We start from the raw sequence: 23,550 nt of genomic DNA, 5'->3' as shown, positions 1-23,550 counted from the left end.
CGATGAGGTTTTTCTATTTTATTGACTACTCAAAAAATCATGTCGATCAAAACAAAATTTCACAGTTTTTTACATTCAAAACATTGTTCATTATGCTTGAATTTTCATTACTTCCGGTAAACGGTGACTACTACGCTTATTATCACGATTTAATTATTCGTTGAATTTTTCGGCTGTATTTTTTTCTACGGCTAGATTAAATTTTCGTTAGATACACTTATTTTCTGCGATTACAGTTTATCATTTTTTAAATTGAATTAAGTATTGCGATTGATCTTACGTGGAAAATCTAATAGTGCACAGTTACATGAAAAACGCATGATTTTTCTCGTCTATAGTAAATTCAAGGCAATCACATCGAAATCTCAAACAAGGTAAGTCTCTTGGCCAATATATACCAGTTTCGTTTTATAAAACTGTTACGAAAATATTTGTAAGACTGAATATTACAGATTGTGCAAAGATGCTTATAGCGATAGGTATATATAGAATAACAAAACAACAAACGTGCAAATCAGTAAAAATGTATCACAAAAAGTTATAAATAACTTTTGTACTTATTGAATTTTGTATGTATAAAAAACCATAGTATCAAATGCTGTAATATGCAAATTTACTCAACTTTGCACATCTTATGATTTGGATATATTTACCTACGTTAGTACATAATTAGATATTTTGTCGATTTTTACGATGAATGCTATTATTACTACCATAATAAATGGCATTTTACTATACAATGATTTGTAAACAATGTAAGAAAAGTTAGTATGCAATATTTGGATTGCTTATCATTGAATGAAGCTAAACGTTGTATTTATTGAATATTTCGTAAATACATTATGTCCACTTTTTATTGATGATAAAAATTTACATGTTGTGAAATCATTTGAACGATAGTAGATATTGACGACTAGTATACGAAATCGTTGCTTCAAAACCCTCTTTGGGTACAATTTACTAAACTGGCCACTAGATTTTTCAGTCAAGTTCTAAATACCTGCATTGATTCAACAGATATCCAGTAAATAATTACAAAGGCATATCCATAACAGACTATGAAACTTTGAACAAAAACATGAGTAATATAATCTCTTTGTTGGAGTAATAATAATACTTATATTGTCTATAAAGAATACTTTTAAAAAATGTACCAACAATTTTTGTATACTATTATAATGATAAATATGGAAATTTGTATACATTTAGAAAGAATGTAGTTTAATCATTCAATACTACCAAGTTGCTCATTATATGCATCACTCAACTTGTTAGTTCGACTCAATTAAATGAAAGATTGTTTGCCTCTACTAGATATAACAATATTGAAGAATTTAAAGCATCTTGAACTTGCTTCATATAAATTAATTCTTAAAAATTTGACTAGATGCTTATATTATATCATAGCTGCATTTTAAGGACGATCACCAATTGAAATTGTTATAAATTTCTTTGAACAGTGAGTTATTGTGTGAATTATAAACTCAATGCCACTTTTGAGGCAATGACTGCAATCACACACACAGCACAATGATTTGGATTAAATAGCTATGCTGTCAAAGCTCATGCTGGATAATACATTTTAAGAAAAGAAACAGTTTTCACAAGACGTCGCAATCTTCATTTTTGGTGAACGTCTATAAGTACAATGTTATTCTACACACTTTTTTTAGTTAGAAACTAATTGTCAACAGGATGACAAGATGACTTGTTCAATTTTTGTTACAAATTTGAACAATAGAAAGATGCTGCTACTTATGCACCTTTTATGTACAATGAAATAAATCTTTGTATGTGATTGAATATTTAATGAGGTAAATATTTCAAAAATATACAATCACTTGGGCAATCTATTGGAATTAGATTACCTTTTTTATGCATAAAGCATAATATAGTAAGCTCCAAGCATGTCTCACAAAGTCAAAGAGGTATTGTAATATTTACTAATTTTGCTCACATAGCGATTGTCCAGTCTGCTGTCTGCTGAAAATAATGTTAATCAAATTTTAGTGATGTAATCTATTCTGGCAGTGAGAACTTCACTCGAAATAACTTACCTGTATTCGTATATTTCCTAAGATAATTTTTTTTTACAAATCTTTTCATCCATAGCATATGCAATCAGTTTACAAAATATCATAAAAAGAGCTTAACATCAAAGGGGTTATCCAAGATTTTGCGATTGTGGTGTACTAAAAAGGTCAGCATTTTCTTCACTATCCATAGACTGGTATCCTTGCTGTATTAATTAAGCCTTTGTTATTCAGAATGTCGTGTCTTATTCTCAAGTGGCTATAGAATTACTAACTCGTCTCTGCCGGCTGCTGAAGCCCTCATCTAGCAATTCTGTTTCCCAGTCATCTTCACCCTCTTCACCAGGATCAAAATTGTAAAGTGGCATAAGCCTGTGACGAAGTCTTTCCATTTTGCGCCTTCTTGATATAATTATTACCTACGGCAATGATTAAATCAGCATCATTGAATCACTTTATATTCATACAAAAGAAATAATCTCATGCATCTTACCACAGCTGAAAGGACTATAACAAACAGCATGACACCAAGTGGCACAAAAATATATTCAACGCCCTCGGGAGGTGCGAATTCGTCATAGTTTTCCTCTGTAGTGGTTGTGGCAAGGGTTGTTGTGCACAAGCTACCACCAACTGTAGTAGCTGTCTTTGGCAAAGTATCCCCGACCTTTGTAATATTCCATGACTGTCGAGTCGCATTCTGCACATGAGTCAAAGTGGTATAAGCTTCGGTGGTAGTGCTGGCAGTAGTACTGCTGACGGTCGTGGTGTCATTGTAAAAGTGGCTCGTTGCCGTTGTCAACTCGCTCGTCAAGCTCGTCGTTAAATTATTTATCGACAGAATGGTCGACAGGGTGGAAGTCGGGAGCGAATAATTGCTGGTCGTGTTATCAGTGACATTTTCCATGGCTCTACTGCGAGAGAAATTTCGATTATAACTCACCGACTCGACTATACAGGATTGAATAAAAAAACAGCAACGAAAGGAGCTAACGAACGTGAGAGAAAATAAAACGAAGATGTGTCATATATAATAAGTACTTGCACATTTATTGGATTCGGGCGATGACGTTCTTATCGTCGACTGCTCTTGTCAGTCGACTGGCCAGTACTCCTCGTGTTATCGTTGCCGAAGGAACGAGCGGAGTAGCAGAGGCTTCTTGACATCCTCTCCTGTGGGCAGTAATCGCCTGGTGTGCTGGACTTATCGCCTATAAAACTCTCGACTCCGCTGAGAGATACGACTGATAATGACACCCGCGATAGCTGAGAGACGATCAAACAACACACTGACGAACGCACACGTTGACATACGTTACAATAGTGGAGCATCGGCTGTTGGTAAGACTGCGTTGTGTGTGTGAGAGAGAGAGAGAGAGAATATTTTTTTAGGGGCGTATATGTATATATGTATATATGCGCTAACTGCAGAGGAGACTCTATACTGCGGCTGTTTGCTATGCTCATGAGCAGTGAACCTGTGCTGCTGCTGCTGATGCTTGAAAACGCGGACGGACGGCCGACGGCTTTTGTTGCTAGGTATGATTCATTAACTGGCTGCGCATTTCCATACGCCCCCTCTTTGCGAGAGAAAAGTATTATGTGTGTACGTCTTGGTTGTTTGTTTATTTTTTGAGTGACATGGTTTTATTTTATTCTTTCTTTTTTTATTGATTAAAAATTCGATAAAGACGATATAAGTAAAATTTTTACGCAGAGAATATCGTCGTACATTTCAATCGTCGATACAATTATTTACCTTGTTTAAAATATATCACATTACATGTAGTCAAAAAGTAAAGCGAACTCTTTTTTATTCAAGATACCGAGAAATTAGCAGATTTTTTTTTAACCGTTAAAACTTTTGTTACAATTATTGCGAATCATTATAGTCAATTCCTTGAAACATTAACGCGAACTTTTAAAACATGATATGTATCGATAAAATAATTTTAAATTGAACAGATTCTCATGCCCGAGAATAAGGCATTATTCGCAACAATAAAAAAAAAAAAACCATTGGCAAAATTATCAAATCAACAAAAGCCGAACGGCGCCGCGTAAACGAGCATATATATATATAGGTATCGGTTAAAAATCACATTCTCTACCTTGCCGATATCCACACATCAATCCTTTCATCAGCTTCCATAAAAGCGACCATTAAACTATCCTATGAAATCTCAATGACAGCGCATTAGAACGAGTACCAAATCCAATCAGCCACTCCATCACGCGGATCAAAAATAATGTAAATACGCGTCAAACCCGCATATGCATATATAAAGAAGAACACTATAATATAAGCTGGTAGCAGATGCCTACCCTATCCGCTCCCAATTACTTGAGTCACCGCGAGACCTCGCGTCGATCGCGACACCCATCGTGTTCTCTCTCTCTCTCTCTCTCTCTCTCTCTCTCCCTCTCTCTCTCTCTCTTATTCTCTCTTCCTCGGTGTACATACCTTGTATTTTTCGCAGTAGAAAAATGGTGAATACTTGGGTGTAGTCGAACGACGGCACGAGGCTATTTTCCTGGCGGCCGAGAGTCTTCGCACGCGTTCTCAGGCTACAGAGTTACATAGAGAAAAGTGCCGCAGCCCGAGGAGAAGAGGAGGCGCGCGAGAGAGACGAGCGTAAGTTAACAGCAGCTCTCCTCGTCCTCGGCGATCGTCGGAGAATCCGCATCGAGAGTGTGCGTGTGCGTGGTGCACCGCCTCTCTCTCTCTCTCTCTCTTCTCGTCATCGCATTGTGCGCGCGTGTGTCGGTGTGTGTATATACGTGTGCGTGCATAGGCCGCCGTTCATTCGGACAGACGCGATTGATGTTGCGCTCTTCTCCTCCGCGAGGAGAGAGGATCATTCATCGGGGGATGTGGCGAGGAAGCAGCACAGAGTGAGATAGACAGAGATAGAAAGAGAGAGAGAGAGAGAGAGAGAGAGCTTTGTGCACGTATTATATGTATATAGACCTATAGCGCTCTCTCTCTCTCTCTCTCTTGGCCGTCCGTCGCCGACTTGTCGCGCTCTCCCTCCCTCGCATTTAGGTAGTTTCTCTCTCTCTCTCTCTCTTCCTCTTTCCCCCTAACAGCTCCCTCTTCTTCTTCGCGCTGCATGTAGGCATTATACATATATATCCGCGCATATCTATCCACCCGATAAACGCACACCTACTAGTTCGCTTTCCAGTTTCCATTATCGCAAGGTGCATCCGTCTCCATGCCTTTGATCTTTGACATAATAATATAATATACCCCAATACTGCGGAGAGGACATCAGTGTGTGCGCGATCGCTGATGTTGTATATAGCTGCGCTATATAGTGTGTGTGTGCCAGAGAGAGAGAGAGAGAGATTGACGGGCGAGTACGTTGGTGTCGCACACTGCACATGTATTGCGCTCCGAGAGTCTCTCTCTTCGTCGAAGAAATGTAGTCTCCTCCGCCGCCACCGTCTGTCCATCTATTCCGGAAGACGACTCCGAAATCTCTGTGAAACATATATCTATAGGCACATACATACGTCACTCCGTCTTCTCTCCTCAATAGGTCTCTCATATACGTAAGTACGTACGTACGTACCTAACATTATGCTCCAATGTGCGTGAGTACCTACATAGAAACGCACGCGCGCGCGCACACATTCAGGCGCACGCGAAACTGACATAAACAACGAGGGAGGACACACGCACTCGCTCTCTGACGCCCGACGGTGGTCACCTGCTGCAATAATATTAGCTCGCTCACGCTCTCCTCTGTCAATTCCGTCGTCCCTGATTCTCTATTTCTCTCGGGCTCTGTCTCTCTTCGCCGAAAAGCAGCCTTAGAAATACTGATAGCAATTGGCCCTTTGTTCGAATTCTTTCTGCGTGCTCCCGAGAGAAGACGCAGTTTCTCGTTAGACCTTGCTCTCGAGCTCGGATTCGTCCACGCGGAAAAATAGTCTGTTTTGCTTGGGTATGAATGATAAATCTGTGCGGATCCATGCCTCTTGTTTGGCCTCTTTCGAGGAGATCACTCTAAGAGGAGATAATTGTCTTTTGCAGCTGTTGAACCGGAGACAGTTGTCCAAGATGCTTCGTTGAGACCCAAGGATTCACGGCGTACAAGCAAACACTGAGATTATAGGATATCTGCAATACATCCGCACCCACTGACTGCAACAGCTGAACCAGTGTTGGGCCAAATGGTTTTATTATCTTTGGTAAATACACTTTGGATTGTTGTAGGATTGTATATTTATAGCAGCATTGTATAACCCCGATCGATATCTCTTTTCAGATGTACAAACAAATATTTTATATTGTGAGTTTTTCCATTACTGATAGAAATATACAAAGAGTAGAGAAAAATTAGTGATGTTATGCACTGAATCAAACGGCAAGAAAAAAAAGTTCAAAACCTGTCAGCCACATGAATTAGAACACTCCTCGCTTATTGGTTTGAGATTTAAAGTGATAATTTTCTGCTAAATCATACTAGTCGCTGCTTTGAAGTGGAACTAAGGTAATTCTATAAAGTTTGATGAAAATTCATTTAGCTAGTAGCGAGAAAATCTCATTCTCTAACATCACTGCTAACAAATGCTAGACTCACGCACGTGCAATGCCGAGATGCTGCAATGAGAACAAATCACTGAGGCTGGTGAGCAGCAATCAGCAACACAACACTGAAGATATTTTACTCACGCGCACTCGCCCTTTCTCTATTGGTGGTGGCGAACAGTTGCAACTTGAAGAAGAGGCACCTGTTGTTGTTGTGGAGAGATCGCACAGAAGAGTTCGCTGTGATCTTAGTCCAGTTCCAACAAACAGCAATTCTGGTTTTATTAAATTGATTGGCATAAAGGTAAGTGCTGCTTAAACCTTAGTTGCTTATCATGGCACGTGCCCATAGCTTTCAATAGGAACTTCATTGAAAATGTTTTAAAGAGAAAGTGTCAACTTGAAGCTAAAATAGACTCTGGTATTCATTGTAAAAATTCTCTTCAGGACAAAACTACTCGACAAGATAGTCAAGCAAGACATAGTTCTGGTAGCAGTGGGCACAGAGATAGAGAAAAGGAGGCAAAAAAGAGAGCAGCTATAGGCAACGCAGTGCGGGGACTTTTTCCTTCAGGCCATAGTAGGCAGGACAGGTATAATGATGTCCGTATCAAAATCACGCTTTTTACATTATCATTGCATTCTTCTGTTACAATATAAGATTATCTTTGATCGCATTATTAGCTGCATTTTTTCTCTTTTTTTCGAAGCGTCATGAAGCGATTTGGATTTGATTTCTAGCTATTTGCTTTGATGCTTCTTCATAGTTGATTTTAATTTTATGGCACTAACGCATTTAAAATTTTACAAAACAATTCTTATAGAAATCTTGGCAATCATTATAAATGTATAGCAGCATTGACATATTGGCTAAATAAGATGTTGTCAGTAAAATGTCGGTGTCCTGTTTGCTGCAGTAAAACTTTGGTCTACCGCTTTCTAGGTATGAGACCAGCCGACAGAGACCATCCGGAGGAACTGGCGGTAGTGTTGGCCTTTCTGGATTGTGCCCAAAATTGGCCTCGAATTCGGGGAGTAGCAGTCAAAGCGGCCTTGGTCTGGGCCACCACTTAGCCCCACAGGAAAGTCCATCGCCTTGCGGGGCAATCACTTCCCAAAAAGGTCACGGGCGTCGAGGACGAAAAGTCACCATTAATTCGCAGGTCAATAGTAGCTCGAGTAACTCCACGGATCGGAAGGTTTGTGGCTTTTTTTAAATTTACGCAACTTTTTTGCCTTTCGTCGCTCATCATTGGAATTGCTCGGTTAGTTGAGGTCGAATCGAGCGGAACATGGTTCACAATCACCGCCACCGCCGGCGCTGTCGGTAACGAAAAACGGAATCTCATCGAACTCGCAATCCGCGAAACAAAAAAATCTCCTGGATCCTATTGAAAAGTCTTCTTCAGTATCGTCCTTTGATCATGAACACAACAACAGTTTTAGCGATGCAGAGGAAGCAATCACGGCTACGGAAAGTCTTTCAAGAGTGTCAGGTAAGACTAGTCTTTTTTCTATCTTGTTTTTTCTTTTCTTATCCATTAAAACAGTTATTAGAGAGAGAGAGAGGAAGTGAAAAAAATGTCATGACTTGTAGGTATTAGTTTGCCTTCCACGCCAATGGGAAAAGGGAATCCTAGAAAAGTAAGTAAAGAGGAAAAGACTGCAGAAAAAACTATGCACTCGGCAAGTCCCGAGTCGAAAGAGGATAGCGATGGTAGCCGTAAGTTATTATCGGATCCACGGGACGGGAGGACCTCAACCGAAGATATAATTCAGAGCTTTGACGCCCCCGTCTCACATAAGAAAAAGCCAAATGTGGACGAAACTATAAGCGTTCGCGAAAATAAACGGAAAACCTCTGTTTACTCTCTAGTTAACTTTGATTCTAAGGGTAGTGCCAATAGAAGATCAAATTTTAAGCAAGATAATTCAGCTGAGAGCAGTACTCAAAAAGATCCTGATGTCATTCTGGAAATGTCACGTGGTGAACAAAATCATCAGAGGTGAATATTGGGGAAATTATTATGCCTATATATTAATTAATATATTTAATACACTTATATTCATTAACTTTTGCGACTTTTCAGAGATCTAAACGAAAGTAGTATACCGTCGACGTCGAGAAAATCAACTAGTGCAGAGTCCAGACGTAAAAAAGTTTCGACAGAGACGATGGATTCGAGTAAGAGTGAGAATTCCGTAGACGAGAGTAAATTGGCGAAAGACATTAGTGAAAGTGTAGCCTCTGAGCAAACGAAAAATTCGAGGTTCACGACGTCAAACGTGATGGGCGAATCGATGGATCTAGAAAATAAAGAGTTTCGTGAAGAATGTCAAAGTACTGCAATTGAAGAAGTCACTATTTACGATGAGGATGACAATGGTACGAGTATAAGTGATATAGTCGCAACTCAGGCGCTTCACGAATCTCTGAGCAAGTTGGGTAAGGTTCCACCGATACCTCCGGAGATAACGATAGAGGAGGATGGCAAAGATGTATCCAAATCCGAAGAAGTTAACCAAAAAGAAGCGACTAACGAGGGAACGGCGGAGGGGTTTATAGGACCACTGCTTGACGAAAACTATAAAAACGACGAAAAATTAGCGCCGAAAACCGTAGGAATTGAAGAAGTAAGAAATTCGTTAAAAGTTAAGGTTCAAACGGTTGAAGACGATGACGACGAGGAGAAAGCGGTGGCATCTTCCCCTGATGGAAGATTTTTGAAATTCGAAGAGGAGATAGGCCGTGGCAGTTTCAAAACTGTTTATAGAGGTTTAGATTCACAGACTGGCGTGGCTGTTGCTTGGTGTGAATTACAGGTAAAAATCTTTATATTTTAAACCACGTTATTGAACCATATAAACTAAATCCAGTGTATATATTTTTTCAGGAGAAAAAGCTAAATAAAATGGAAAGACTGAGATTTAGGGAAGAAGCTGAAATGCTAAAAGGCTTACAGCATCCAAATATAGTTAGATTTTATGACTATTGGGAAGTGACACTTATTAGACGAAAATATATTGTTTTAGTTACAGAGCTTATGACTTCAGGCACTTTGAAAACGTAATTATCTTTAATCTTTAGTTATTTTGTTTCTGGTATGGAAGGGTATACGAAAGGTACTAATATATTTCATTTTACAGGTATCTACGGCGATTCAAAAAAATAAATCCTAGAATTTTGAAATCTTGGTGTCGGCAAATTTTAAAAGGACTTGCGTTTCTTCATTCAAGATCACCTCCGATCATTCATCGTGACTTGAAATGCGATAATATTTTTATCACCGGTACCACTGGTAGTGTGAAAATAGGCGATCTCGGTCTCGCTACATTGAAAAATCGTAGTTTTGCCAAGAGCGTTATCGGCACACCCGAGTTCATGGCTCCAGAGATGTATGAAGAACATTATGACGAATCTGTAGACGTTTATGCCTTCGGTATGTGTATGCTCGAGATGGCTACTAGCGAATATCCATACTCTGAGTGTACAGGTCCAGCTCAAATCTACAAAAGGGTTGTATCGGTAAGTAAATACTTTGAAATTAAAAGTTGAATACTGCCGGTGAATATATCGATTTCACATACAAAAAATTTGTTCGCAGGGTGTTAAGCCACAAAGTTACGATAAGGTGGAAAATCCGGAGGTTCGAGAAATAATAGAAATGTGTATAAGATTGAAGAAAGAAGAAAGGCCACTGGTCAAAGATCTTTTGAATCATGAATTTTTCGCAGAAGATGTAGGGCTTAAATTAGAAATGGTGTCGCACGATACTGCTGTCGCAGAAGCAGAATTATCGCGCGTTGAATTTAGACTTCGTGTTACTGATCCAAAGAAAAGGAGTAATAAGCATAAAGAGAATGAAGCAATACAATTTGACTTTGACATAGAAGGTGACAACGCGGAAGAAGTGGCATCAGAAATGGCGAAATCTAGCCTTATTTTAGAGGAAGATGCCAAAGCAGTAGCAAAAATGATCAAGTCGCAGATCACGACATTAAAGAGAGAAAGGGAAGAAAGGAAGTTAAAGGAAGAGAAAGATAGGCAGGATGCAGAGACTAATGAAAGCATTCTACAAAATCAATTATTAATGCAACAACTACAGGCTCAACAGCAGCAGCAGCAGCAGCAACAACAACAACAGCAGCAGCAGCAGAACCAAACTCAACAGGTGCAAGCAGGAATAAGTATCCAGCAGGTGCAAAACACGGTGCAGATAGAACACAATTTACAACCACAGCCCGTGCAACTCGTCCAGCAACAACCCTTAATTCAACAGCAGACACCTGTTATACAGCCTCAACAGGCTCAACAAATTCAACAAATGAACCAACAGTCACAGCAACAACAGCAGCAGGTTCAATATCAGCAGCAGCAACAATATCAGCAAATGACTCAAGTATCACAAACAATGAGTGCTAATTCCTCTCAGTGCTCCACACCACAGGCTGTGCCAACGCAAGCACCTTTCCCGCAAGTGACTCAGCAGCAATTACAACAGCAATATATGCAGCTTAACCAGATGGGAATAGCTCCACAATTAACTCATCCTCCTCAGCAGATGCAGATACCCCAAATACAGCAAACCATTCAATACACTCAAACACAGGTATAAATATAAAGCGTTAAGTACTCACTTTTATGTCCATCATATTAACTTTTACGCAATTTATCAGGTGCAGCATGTCCAACAAATACATCAAAATCCTGTCGCTAATCCGACAGCGGTACCAAGCATGCAGGGTCAACAATTTTATCATCAAGGAACTACTACAATGCCAACTTATCCTAATTCACAAATTTTTCCTCAAAATGTGTCTCAACCGATTTTTCATGGATATTCAACTAATTCCACTGGTGGGCATATTGATGTTCAGCAATCTCAACAAGTCTATGCTCAACAAAGTGGAAATAATGCTGTTGCGACATCTATTGGTTATATTCAACCTATGCAAGTTCAAGTTTCATTACCACAACAGGTTGCAAATGTTCAAAATGTTTCGACAGTAGCACCTACTGTTCAAACACTGCAGGTATGAATTAATTATAAAGATTTTTTTTTATATAAATTGCGAACGTTAAGTAATTAAATTACTTGCATGTTTTCAGGGATCTACGATTCCGCAAAACATTCAAAGTACACCGACATTAATTGCAAATGGAACTCACCAGTCACAAACGCAGCAAAATATGAGAGTGCAAATGCAATATTCGCAGGGTAGTAGCGTCGTATCTTCCGCTGGTTCAATCCAACAAAATTTAAATATTGTCTCGCAAGCCTCCAGCACTGCAACCCAACAACAATCATTGCAGCAAACTTTAGTTCAACAACAGCCAATTGTTCAACAGCAGCCTATTATGCAAACTCAGCTTCTTCCACAGCAGCAAATTCAACAAACTATCCAACAACATCAGCAATCTATGCCTCAGCAGCAGCAGCAGGTTATACCACAACAACAAACTATGCCTCAACAACTACAGGCTTCTGTTCCTCAGCAGCAGATTATTCAACAGCCTCAACAAAATATTTCCCAACCACAAGTTTTATCACAAATGCCGCAACCACCGACCATGCAGCAACAATTGCCTCATGTACAGCAACATCAACAGCTGCAGCAACAACCACCGCAGCAGCAGCTTCAACAACCACCACAACAGCAACCTCAACAGCAAATACAGCAACAACCACAACAGCAAATACAGCAGCAACCTCAACAACAAATGCAGCATCATCTTCAACAACAGATGCAGCAACCACCACAACAGCAATTTCAGCAGCAACCTCAACAACAAATGCAGCAACTACCACAACAGCAAATGCAACAACAGTCTCAACAGCAAATGCAGCAGCAACCTCCGCAGCAAATGCAGCAGCAACCCCAACAGCAAATGCAGCATCAACCTCCACAGCAAATGCAGCAGCAACCCCAACAGCAAATGCAGCAGCAACCCCAACAACAAATGCAGCAGCAACCCCAACAACAAATGCAGCAGCAACCTCAACAGCAAATGCAGCAGCAACCCGCACAGCAAATCCAACAACTACCACAACAGCAAATGCAACAGCAACCCCATCAGCAAATGCAACAACAACCGCAACAAATGCTTCAACAGATGCAGCAACAACAATTACCACCTACGCAAACGAATTTCCAGCAAAATGTTGAAACCACAATCAAACCCGAAACTTTTGAAGCTCCTGTTAGCTCTGTTTCATTAGATTATTCAATAGCGCAACAATCCCAGGATAGTGCTGTAAACTCTGGTGTACAACCTACAACCGTAGATAGGTAAATATTTTATTGCTCTTGATGTTCTGTTTAACACTCCATACAATTATATTTTTTAGCACTTCAAATGAGGTCCCAGATAATTCAACTACTTCTACCACGACCACAACCACGACTGAGAAAAGTAAAATCAAAAGAACTGGAACAAAAAGAAAAAAGCCAGGCATCAAATTAACCGTTTTATCAGTGAGCAATGTGGAAGGACAGGCTATATCTGTAGAATGTCAATTAGATACTAGCAAACAAAAGACTGTGACGTTTAAGTTTGACCGAGACGAAATGGTTCCAACTGATATTGCGAATAATTTGGTAATTAAGAAATTCAAATCCTTAATTTCATTATTTGTCATAGGTCTAGGCCATTTATTAATTCTGTACGTTTTTTATGGTTAAGGTGGCAGAAAATCTCTTACCCCAATCTCAGCGGGAAACTTTCATCGAACTAATTGAAGATATTGTCAAGCAATTACGTCTCGATCCATCTTTGAATCTACCTTTGGTCGCTCATGGACCACCCGATCAATCTGCTGGTGGTAGTCCTGTTACAAGTCGTAGGCCTCGAGAGCGCGATCACAGCCTTGACATGTCGAAGGTAAAACAGTACTAACTTTATTTTTAAAATATATAAGTTTATGAAGCAAAACTGCTTTTGAAATAAAAACCGAGAACTGCAAAGTGCTTGGGCATTCTTCGATTTTGACAAAAATCGATTTATTGGTAAATGAATGTAAAAAAGAAAAATCGTATATACATTTGCCGTGATTTTGGACGCAGCAGGTGAGACATGGCTCGCTAACTCGTCAAAGCAGCCACCGATCTTCGTACAAAGTTCATCGTAGGCACCGTTCGGTGAGTTCATTCCTTTCCTCTCTTTCTCTATTCACTTGATATTTACAGTTTTCTTACTTACTTTCTGACTTACTTTATTATCTTATAGTATTTATTCTCAAGAGTATATTTTCTTAGCACCACACATTTATCATCAACAAAGCAACGTATTTTTATTTTCCTAAATTTACAGTATCTGATTTGTATGAGATTTTGATTAATTCCAGGCAACAGATGGATCTGACTGTTTGACTGTTAAGATTTAAGTTTTTAATTTTGTTTCAGTGACTCTGAAGCCGTCAAAGACGATGTGTGCATGTTATTTGTTTATAATTAAAAATTTTTCATTTCATATTTTCAAATATTTTTTTAAAATAGGGTCCAGAATAGAATGATAAGAAGATTAATTTCTTTAGTGTTTACACTTTTTTTTAGTTTTTGGCATTGCACTATGCAGAAACACCCTCATTACCTCTGTATGATTTGTTTGAAATTTTGTTTAGTTAAGCTTATCAGCTTCACAATGAGTAATCTTTTCTATTCATTGTCATTTTATGACTGTGTACTTAAGTTGAAAGTTTCTAAATAAATAAACAACCAAATTATTATGTGAATAGAATCACATACCGAATGATCAGCTTGATGTCTGCAATTAATGTGTTGCAAGAGTAATAAATTGTAAAAATATTTATGTACATCCAAAACTTGCTTTTCAATTTGTTTGTCAACTTACCACGCCGTGTAGTCTAAAAGTACAATCTTCATTATAGTTCAATAATTAATTTTAAATGTTTTTTTCTTTCTTTCAGAGGGACGAAACTTCAAATACATCTACGCCAACGAAAATGTTGCCCATAGAACAAATAATCACATGCATGACAAACGCTGGATTATCGGAAAGACAACAAACTCCTACAACGGCTGTAGATGTTCAAATACCTCCGAGTACAGAATCAGCTGAGGCATCAAGACGTTCTTCTACATCGACACAAAATACTGATACTTTAACACCAACAAACACTATTGATATGTTGGATAGTCAAGAAACTATTGTTCCGGGTTCCTCGACAACGATATTTGCTGAGTCACTTTATCAAGATCAAGATGCTAAAGTTGAATCAGGAGCCTCGACCGATAGTCCTCCAAGTGAAGTAGCGTATGAATTAGAAGAGAAAGCAAAGAAAAATCAAACCACAGTAACTGCAGGTAAAATATTTATAATTTAATTGTACATACAATATTTTTCATGAATTTTCAAAGAATTATTTCGGCAAATGCAGATTATACGGAGAAAAAAGATAATGGTCAAAATTTATCAGAATCTCAAGATGAAACGAAAAAAGGCAATGAATCGGAAAATTCTGAACCTAAAAAGTTAGCAGTACCACCTATGAGAAAAATTTCCCGTTTTCTAGTCAGTCCTGTAGTTGAACAAAAGTCTGTAGTTATGGAAGGTGAAACGACTATACAGCATCAAGTTGTAGAACAGTCTTCTGTCATAACAAAGCAGGAAATAGTCGGCGCTACTAAAATGGGAGAAAACCAAAGTACGGCTGAAAATATACAAACTACTAAAATGCCTACAGAAGAACTTGATACTGTATTGGTACTGAAAATCATCGATTTTATCTATTTATGGCTTTGAGTTCACATCTGAAAACTAATGTTTATTCGTTTGATTTCGTAGGTTCAACAAGCTATGATTCATCAACAACAGCAGCAGTTTCAATCTGTGCAAGTTATTCAAAATTCTGGACAGGCTCAAGTTGATGCTTCTCATGCAGCAGTGCAACAGGTTTCTGCCCATGCTACTTCAGTGGCTTATCCTGTTCAAATTCAACAACCTGTCTTGAATGAAACCGAATTAGTATTGCAAAACCAGCAACTTAATACTGTAGCTGTTGTTGATATTCAGCAAAATATGCAAAACATAATGGCAGTTCCTGTAGAGATACAGAATCAAAGAGTTATTCCACAAAACACTGTTGTGCCAATGCAACATGAAGTTCCACCACAACAGATACAACAGGTTCGAAATTTTTTAAATCGTATATTTGACACGAATTTCAGATGTAATATGCTAATATTGCTTTAATTATAGATGCAGCAACCCCCGCAGCATATCAATGTTCAGAACCAAATGCAGCATCTACAGCAATCTAATATTGATGAAAGAAATCGTAGGATTTCCAATATATCAAATAACTCAAACATTTCATCAGATTCACAGCAGTCGGAAACAACCATACCTAATCAACATGTTCAACAGCAACAGCAGTCACAACAATATTCCAATCAGCCACAGCATCAACAATTACAACAAGATAGTACTGTTAATGGCGTCTTGCCCACTGGAATCAATGGAAATGTCGACTTATCTCAGCAACCGCAACAACAATCGATTCACAATATTGCACATACAGCCATTCCGGGAGTATTACCAGCTTCTGGTACTCAACTCACAACTCAAACATCTGTGACAAGTGAAGCAGCGCCAAAAGCTAAAGTGAAGGAAGTATCATCAACTCTGCCAGATCTTGCGCAGAATTTGGCAAACATCTTGTCGAATCCAAAATCAAAATCTGCCCACGCTGTGGCACAGTGTCACGAGCCAATGCAAAATCCTGCAGTTATTCAGCCAGTTTTACATTCAGAACAGTACTTCCAGCCGATTCAACCGGAAACGTGTCTGCAGAACATTCACATTCAGCAGCAAGTGCAACAAAACGTGCAACAGGTAATCAGAAAGTTGCACCATCTAGGAAATTCTTTTTGGGTAATTTTCGATATTTTTTTAACTGCCATAAATCTTGCTTATCAAGAAGAGCAATATCTGTTCATAAACATAATGTGTAAGGATGAATTTGTTTTTTTCTTTTTCTTTATTTTGATATTTGTTTTTTTTTCGATACTTATATTACTTTATTTTACTTTTTAATTAATTATTTTTCCTTCTCTTATGCCACTAATAAGAATAATATAAATAAATTTTATCCTTAGATCGTGCAAACGCAGCCCAATTTCCCGTCTAACATTCCAACTCAAACTTCTGTAATCCAACAACAAGGATTGATGCAAGCAATTCCCCAAGCCAGTATTCAACAATCTATTGACTCGCAAATTCAGTCCCAGCTTCTTCACAATCAGCAACATAACATGCCATCTCATGGTAGTATACAGGGACAATGGGTAGTTCCATCATATGGAACTTTACCGGGACAAAATATCATTCAACTTCAACCAATCCAACATGTGCATGTCATTCAAAGTCAAGCTACAATGCAGCACATGATGCCTGTTCAAATTCCGCCTCAAACGCAAATGCAGCAACAACAACAACAATCCCTCCAACAAAATATTCCTGAACCCGTTGATCATTCAGCCATGATCGAACAGCAACAGCATTATAATTTGCAACTCAAGCTTCCAGAGCAAAAGCAGACTATAGCACACGCTGAAGCTGAGATTGGTTCTGAATGTAACATAAGTCGGTAGGTTATTGAAAAATTTGTTGTTTTTTTTATGTTAGTTTTATAACTTTTTCCAAGATTTTTAATAAAAAACGAATGCTTTTACTAAAAAAGGCGCACAAGCTCTGACTGTCAAATGCTTTCTTCGGAAAATGATTACTCCAGTCACGATGCAGAGTACACCGAGTCTACGGAATATCAGCAGAAACAGACCCGAGAGCAGCACCGTAAACTCAGTCAACAAAATTCTCTGGATAAACCAGCGGAAGGTACTGTTGGAGGCTCGCAAATGATTGCCGATTTACAACAAAAATTGGTGCAACTAACTAGTCAGCCATCGGAATCGCTGAACATTAGTACGCCACCGATCAGCCATCCAGCAACTCCTCACGGACAACAATCGAGTATACAAGACGCACATATGTATAATTTGCAGCAAAAATTGGGTACCATTCCTGGCATACCGGTCACCTCTTTCCAAACACTGGTACGCTACAGTCGATTATATATCATTTTAACTGAAAGGAGAAGATCTTGTCTCTTAAATAATGTTTGTTGCATTATATAGGCTCCTCTTTCTCCTCAGTCTACGATACATTCTGGTCAATCTGTTTTCGTTGGAGAAAACAGCAGTGGGATCGATAATAATATGACAGGGGCAGTAATGGACCAGTCTACGTCCCAAAACACTGTTCCGCAAAACGTAAGACAATCTTGCTAAAATTACAAATCAAAAAGTAAGATTTCACGAAGAGAGATATCTATTAATAATACTTTTTAAATTACTAGAATCCAGAGCTCGAAGGTCTACCGCAAGCTGGTGCGGGTAGCCAATCAGCAACGGAAATGTCTAGTCCCAGTAAAGAAAGCGCCAAGTTTCGTACTCAGAGGCCGAGCTCCCGACTCCAAGAGCTGGAGAACGAACTCGCGAAAATTCATCAAAAGTGTCCGAATTTAGCTGTGGCATCCTCGGCACAGAATAACATCGCGGCCACAGCGCCAGTGACTGCAATTTATTCTGTTCCGGGCCAGAATCCGCCTTATCAACAACAGGCTCAAACGTTACCTCCTACTGCTCTACCAGTAAGTAGCGTACCAGTAGCTACTGTTGCTCCAAGCGTCGTTACTCCGCTCTCCAGTGTGGAAAATCCTCAGCACGAGAATCAAGATTCTTCTGCTGCTAATGCTGAGGTTCGTTCAACCTTCGATTTAATGTATCTCTTTTTTACATTATCCTGTATTTAACGATTTAATCATAAACCTTCTTTTTGTCATTGACAGCGTATCACACTCAATCAGCCTGTTAGAAAAATTTCAAGGTTTATGGTTTCAAAAGTGGCTGGACCACCTGCAAGCGAAATAGCATCGTCACAGAATCAAAATTCCGAGGACGTGAAAAACACAGAAAATAGGACTGGTGCTATTTCACATCACGCTGATGAGCATTCAAGTAATATACCGAACTCTGATGAGCTTACATTATCTTGCATCTTAATCTTAAGCAGTACAATGAAACAATTATGATTTATTAGTAGGTGCAACGCAGATGCAAATCATACATAGCCGAGAAGGATCTGTTCCGCCTATGCAAACCGCTTTGTCAAATAATGTTCAGGCTGCAGAGGTAATTATCAAAAACAGAGTAAAATATCTACTTTTAAACATGATTTCAATATTGTATATTTTTGTATATAGCAGCATGAGAAGGAAGAAAGGTTCTCGACATTAACCCCTAGTGAAGAGTACCAGCTTCTCATTAAAAGGTAAAAAGTCTTCTTTAACATAGAAAAGCTTTGTAAATAATAAAGTATATGTTCTCAAACTTGACAATTTATTGCAGACAAACAATGGAGTTAGAAACGTTACAGAAGCGGCATCGTGAAGAACTGGAGCGTTTCCAACAACATCAGTTACAGCTGTTGATTCAGCAGCAGCAACAAGCTAGCGCATTTCATCAGCACCACCCTTTACTTTACCACACTATAACAGGTAGTACACCCATAGCTTATGGATATAAGAAAACCAACTGGACAATATATTTCAATACTTGTTCTTGCCTCGCTGTTCCAGGTCAAATGAGGGTACCGAGTTCGGATGATTACATAATGTTCAGTCCAGCGACGCAGACGCCGATACAGCGTAAGCTGAGCTTTTCTCCGGACACGGAGGAAACGCTGCGGTTAGCGACGCAAAAGCTAAAGCAGCCGGCGCAGGGCGCCGGATCTGCTATTCCTCATGCTTACGTCATACCAGTGCCAATAGTGCCTTCGGAGAACCTCCAGAACATCTCGGCTGCGAACGAGATACCGGACATGGGGCTGGTTACTTCGACCAACGGCCCCACGACCCAATTCCTCGGGCAACCGCAGTACCAGTTTGGCCCTTCAACACTGCCGGATGCCACAACACAGGTGAGCAACGAAACGCCTTTTCATACTCATTATAAATTCCTCTACGACGTGTGCTCGATGTTATTATTGTCGATTCAGGGAAGCTCGGCGGGCACTCTAGTCACAAGCGCGATAGCCGGGAGCTCGGCTGGCTCGAGCGGGTACATCCAGTATCACGAGCCGGCGCCGTTGCAGGCTTTCAGCTACGCACCGCACGGAAGTTTTTTCCTACCTGCGGGCTACCGGCTAATCTACGCGCCCCAGACAGCGGGTACAACACCGCAGATGCAGCCCGCGACACCTGCGACGCCCCAGCTTGGCAATAGCTCCAACGACGGCACACCGCCTGGCGAGCCCCAGCAGCAGTACAGCACCGCCGTCGACTCGCAGCAACTGGCTAATGCTCCCAGCACGCAGCCCGACTAAATCTATTTCATGAATTTATCTGTCAGTCTGTTTGTCTGTCCGTTGCGTATGTCTGTCCGTTTGACTGTCTGTATTTTAGCGTGCGTGTGTTGCAGTTATGCATGCGCGAGCCTCCGAGACAAAGGCACCTCATCTCGATATACATGTATATTCCCCTGATGGTATGCTGAATTTTTATCAAGTAATTTAAAAATAAAAAACGTTTCTTCGACTTTTTTGGAGATGAAAAAAATGCTGCGCATTTCAATAGTATGTTGACAACCAAAAGAGAAGGACTTAGTTTTTTTTTCTTTTGTATCATTATTTATTATCCTTCTGTGAGTTGTTGCTAAATAAATTGCGAGAATGTTCTCGTTTTAACGACTCTTTTGTTAGAATAATTTCAAAGTGATTTCAAAATATTTTGAAGTTGTTTATCTGCCATCGACTGCTTCCTTGTAGTAATTTTGTCTGTTGATGTGATTTGCTGAGAAAAATTTAAGTCATGCGATTATATATATATATATTTTACATATTTTAATATACAAAATGAAATGATTATTGTCATTACTGTTATGGCGCGTAATGATATTCAGAAGCAGCTTTTTTGTGTATAGCCAAGTGTCAAACATGTACCACCGTGTAACGATAAATGTGGCCCAAGGCACTGAATTGCGAATAACTGAATTACTTGTAGCTAATGTTAACTGTGTAAAACTGGGTATAGAGGCCTTTTTCTATTAGTACACTTGTGAATATAAAATTGAGTGTGACGAGTGTGAAATGTTAATGAATGAATGCGAGAAAATAGAAAACAAAAATAAATATGGTGATATCAAGTGACTTTTTATAATGTCGCTTTTTACATCTAATAAACAGGCCTCAGCTAGTCGTACAACTGAAGTGGAAAGCGTTTAATCTGCTTGACATTATACAAGTAGTCGTTTATTAAGAAAGCGAGAATGAGAGAGAAAGTAAGTCAATTTATCCATTATCAAAACGAAAGGAAACAAAGAGAATGTGATTCGCATAGTCACCGTTATGCTTTAATGTATTTCTATAGATTTTTTTTTTTTCATTTACTTTGATCAAATGAAAAAATAACTTTTGTTACTAGATTACTAGATATCCATTGGAAACTTCAATCTTTTCTCTTTTGTTGACTTTTTTCTTTATCCTTTTTGCTTCCTTCCTCTTACAATAAGCCACTGCAAGCTCTGGTTGTCTTGTGGCTACTTGTAATGTTAAACTATTTTTAAATAAGCGACATTTCGTGCTTTATGCTCGCTCGTATTATTATTACTATTATTATTATTGTAATAATTATTATTTTATTATTATTATTATTATTATTATTATTATTATTACTATTATAATTATTTTATTATTAGTATTATACTACCTTCATCATTATCATTATTATAATTAAATGCCTCGTTGATCCGTGTTAATAATCTTTTTTATCATAATACCTTGTACCAAAATTATATCAACATTTATGGTGATTATTTTAATGCCGAGTATTGTATTCTAGAATACATCTTTATACATTTCATCGTGAATGAAACTTGCATTGACTCGATCGATCATTGAATAAAAATAATCAACAATTTTGAAACTGATTTTGTAATAATACATAATTATGAAACACGTTTGAAGCAGTCTACTACTCCCTACCATTTATTATTGCAACGGTTTTTACAATATTTTTTGTATTTATTCTTATTACTATTATTATTAATTTGAGCGAAAGGGGCCTAGCGATTTTTTTTCACGTTTATCCACTCACTAGCGTCGCATACAATTTCTAAAGTGATCATTTTTATAGAGATACACGATGAAAAATTATAAGGCACTTTCTCGCTTCAGCAGGTTGTGCCTATTATAAAACAATACACGTTATCAATGCGATATGTATCTAAAGTTAATATGTATTTTTTTAAAACACTTTTAAAGCGACTCTGATTGTTGGAATTTCGTTCACTTCAAACTTGTTTTTAATGTGATTAAATAACGAGTAAACTATGGAGTGAGTTCCATCGAAAAATTGCTTCGTTTCGGAGATCTTTGAGTAGCGAAAACGCTAATAGTGAAAAAAAGTCAAGACTGACACACTGGTGAATAAAGTTTGAGCATCTCATGGCTAAATTTTTATTGTTTTGTTCGATAAAATAAAATTCGATTTCAGAAATCCATCAAATATCATTGTATAAGACAAATTGTTAGCAGGATTTCACCGTCCGATGAATTATACGACACACAACAGTCGATTAATGTTTTGTAATAACGATATAAATCACTTTTCATTTGTTGGTTTTGCCATCAGTCTGCTCGAAAACATGTTTTGCATTATGAAATTGATGCCGAGCGCTATTATAAATTACCGCTTGATTTCTGTACAAATATAGCTGATTCATTGTTGCCACACATATATCCCTGTAACGACGTTTCTTCCTGAAATTAAGATATGTGTATAATTTTAGAGCTGTTTATCGTATACAGTGTAAAGAAGAAACTCGAGCTATATTTATTTAAACAAATTTTAATTTAGATAATATTATATGACTAGAAAAAAAAAAAAGAAACGAATTGTAAAATGTTCTGATGGGTTTCGAAAAATTGAGTGAATTGAATAGTACGCATTACTCTACATTTAGTATAGAATACATATAAGTAAACAACAACAAGAAAACAAAAATGACAAAGTATCAACTAAGGTGTATTTGATAAAGCGAGTGATTGAGCGCATGTGATATAGGTATGCATGTGAGCGTGCGAATGACTTATAGAAAAATGATGATAAAAAAAAGAAGGGGAAGCGATATTAGTTTCGTACGTTAATATACTAAATACGATTTTCCAAACGGAAATAATAATGTAAGTATAATAGGTATATAATAGCGGTGGTTATCAAGAAAAATAAAAAAAAATGTGCGGACGGCTTTTATTTCTGCAATATATAGATTCCTATGTGATGTGCAAATATATCTTCGTTATATCCACCTCTATACGATCGGCTATACTGCAACGCGAGGCACCGTTTTTTACTATCTTCCCCCTTTTTTCCGACTCAGTTCGAAAACTTCGTCACCGTATAAAATTTTCTGCTGAATATCATTGTATAACTTATTATCTCGTATACTGAGCGCCACACACGTGATGATTTCAATACAATATTATATTATCATTCAAATATATTATATATTATCGTTATACGCATTATTCCTTATCTTCATTATAGTCTGCGTGTGTGCGAGGTACACAAAAAAAAGTTAAAAACGCTGAATAAAATAAATCCTCAAGTATACTAAATTGGAAGAAAATGCTTTAATTGCGCTGTTATACAAGTATATCTATAAAAAGGAAAACTAAAAAAAATTGAAGATGCGCGCACCTGCGTATGTGCAGAAAAAAAAAAACATTATAAACTGTCTATTGCGAGATCAAAGCAATCGTTTAAACTAGGCTGTAATTGCAATGAAAGAAGTAAAATAAAGTTGCCAAAAGTGACATTATAACTTCCGTGTTTTTGTTTTTCATCCAAGTCCGCGTCATTGTTGATTTTGTAGCGATACACGAGAAGCGGCAAGTGT

At 38.3% G+C, this 23,550-nt stretch overlaps 2 protein-coding genes across 25 annotated transcripts; one reads left to right on the top strand and one right to left on the bottom strand.

The window, feature by feature from the left end:
• Positions 1 to 3: 3 nt before the first annotated feature.
• LOC100678222 (uncharacterized protein C3orf18 homolog) lies at positions 4 to 3,534 on the bottom strand. Of its 3 annotated transcripts, none has more exons than XM_032596838.1 (5): positions 3,075 to 3,534; positions 2,527 to 2,947; positions 2,309 to 2,452; positions 2,058 to 2,239; positions 4 to 1,983 (listed from the first exon to the last, which is right to left on the bottom strand). In XM_032596838.1, the coding sequence occupies exons 1-4, from the start codon at positions 3,080 to 3,082 to the stop codon at positions 2,165 to 2,167; spliced, it is 648 nt and encodes a 215-aa protein (XP_032452729.1). In that variant the 5' UTR covers positions 3,083 to 3,534; the 3' UTR covers positions 4 to 1,983; positions 2,058 to 2,164. The 3 variants fall into 3 exon arrangements, with proteins under 3 accessions (XP_032452729.1, XP_031777708.1, XP_031777709.1); XM_031921848.2 differs by having other exon boundaries at positions 4 to 1,980; positions 3,075 to 3,319; XM_031921849.2 differs by having other exon boundaries at positions 3,079 to 3,207.
• LOC100123914 (serine/threonine-protein kinase WNK1) lies at positions 3,491 to 23,475 on the top strand. 22 transcript variants are annotated; one of them, XM_032596704.1, is made up of 31 exons: positions 3,491 to 3,572; positions 6,076 to 6,233; positions 6,311 to 6,535; positions 6,620 to 6,877; positions 7,021 to 7,166; positions 7,517 to 7,772; positions 7,844 to 8,069; positions 8,171 to 8,579; positions 8,664 to 9,396; positions 9,468 to 9,640; positions 9,721 to 10,099; positions 10,179 to 11,183; positions 11,251 to 11,607; positions 11,684 to 12,864; positions 12,924 to 13,173; positions 13,259 to 13,456; positions 13,639 to 13,713; positions 14,502 to 14,898; positions 14,973 to 15,298; positions 15,380 to 15,721; positions 15,794 to 16,468; positions 16,693 to 17,183; positions 17,277 to 17,649; positions 17,731 to 17,865; positions 17,952 to 18,353; positions 18,444 to 18,612; positions 18,695 to 18,786; positions 18,858 to 18,925; positions 19,003 to 19,151; positions 19,233 to 19,573; positions 19,652 to 23,475. In XM_032596704.1, the coding sequence occupies exons 4-31, from the start codon at positions 6,635 to 6,637 to the stop codon at positions 19,976 to 19,978; spliced, it is 9,918 nt and encodes a 3,305-aa protein (XP_032452595.1). In that variant the 5' UTR covers positions 3,491 to 3,572; positions 6,076 to 6,233; positions 6,311 to 6,535; positions 6,620 to 6,634; the 3' UTR covers positions 19,979 to 23,475. The 22 variants fall into 22 exon arrangements, with proteins under 22 accessions (XP_032452595.1, XP_032452629.1, XP_008203057.1 ...); XM_008204835.4 differs by lacking the exon at positions 3,491 to 3,572 and adding an exon at positions 4,494 to 4,668 and having other exon boundaries at positions 13,642 to 13,713; XM_016990393.3 differs by lacking the exon at positions 3,491 to 3,572 and adding an exon at positions 4,494 to 4,668 and having other exon boundaries at positions 15,794 to 16,429.
• The last annotated feature ends 75 nt before the right edge of the window (positions 23,476 to 23,550 follow it).

The sequence above is a fragment of the Nasonia vitripennis genome, chromosome 1 (genome assembly GCF_009193385.2).
Source record: "Nasonia vitripennis strain AsymCx chromosome 1, Nvit_psr_1.1, whole genome shotgun sequence".
Classification (NCBI taxonomy): domain Eukaryota; kingdom Metazoa; phylum Arthropoda; class Insecta; order Hymenoptera; family Pteromalidae; genus Nasonia; species Nasonia vitripennis.
This window is presented reverse-complemented; position numbering and strand designations above follow the sequence as displayed.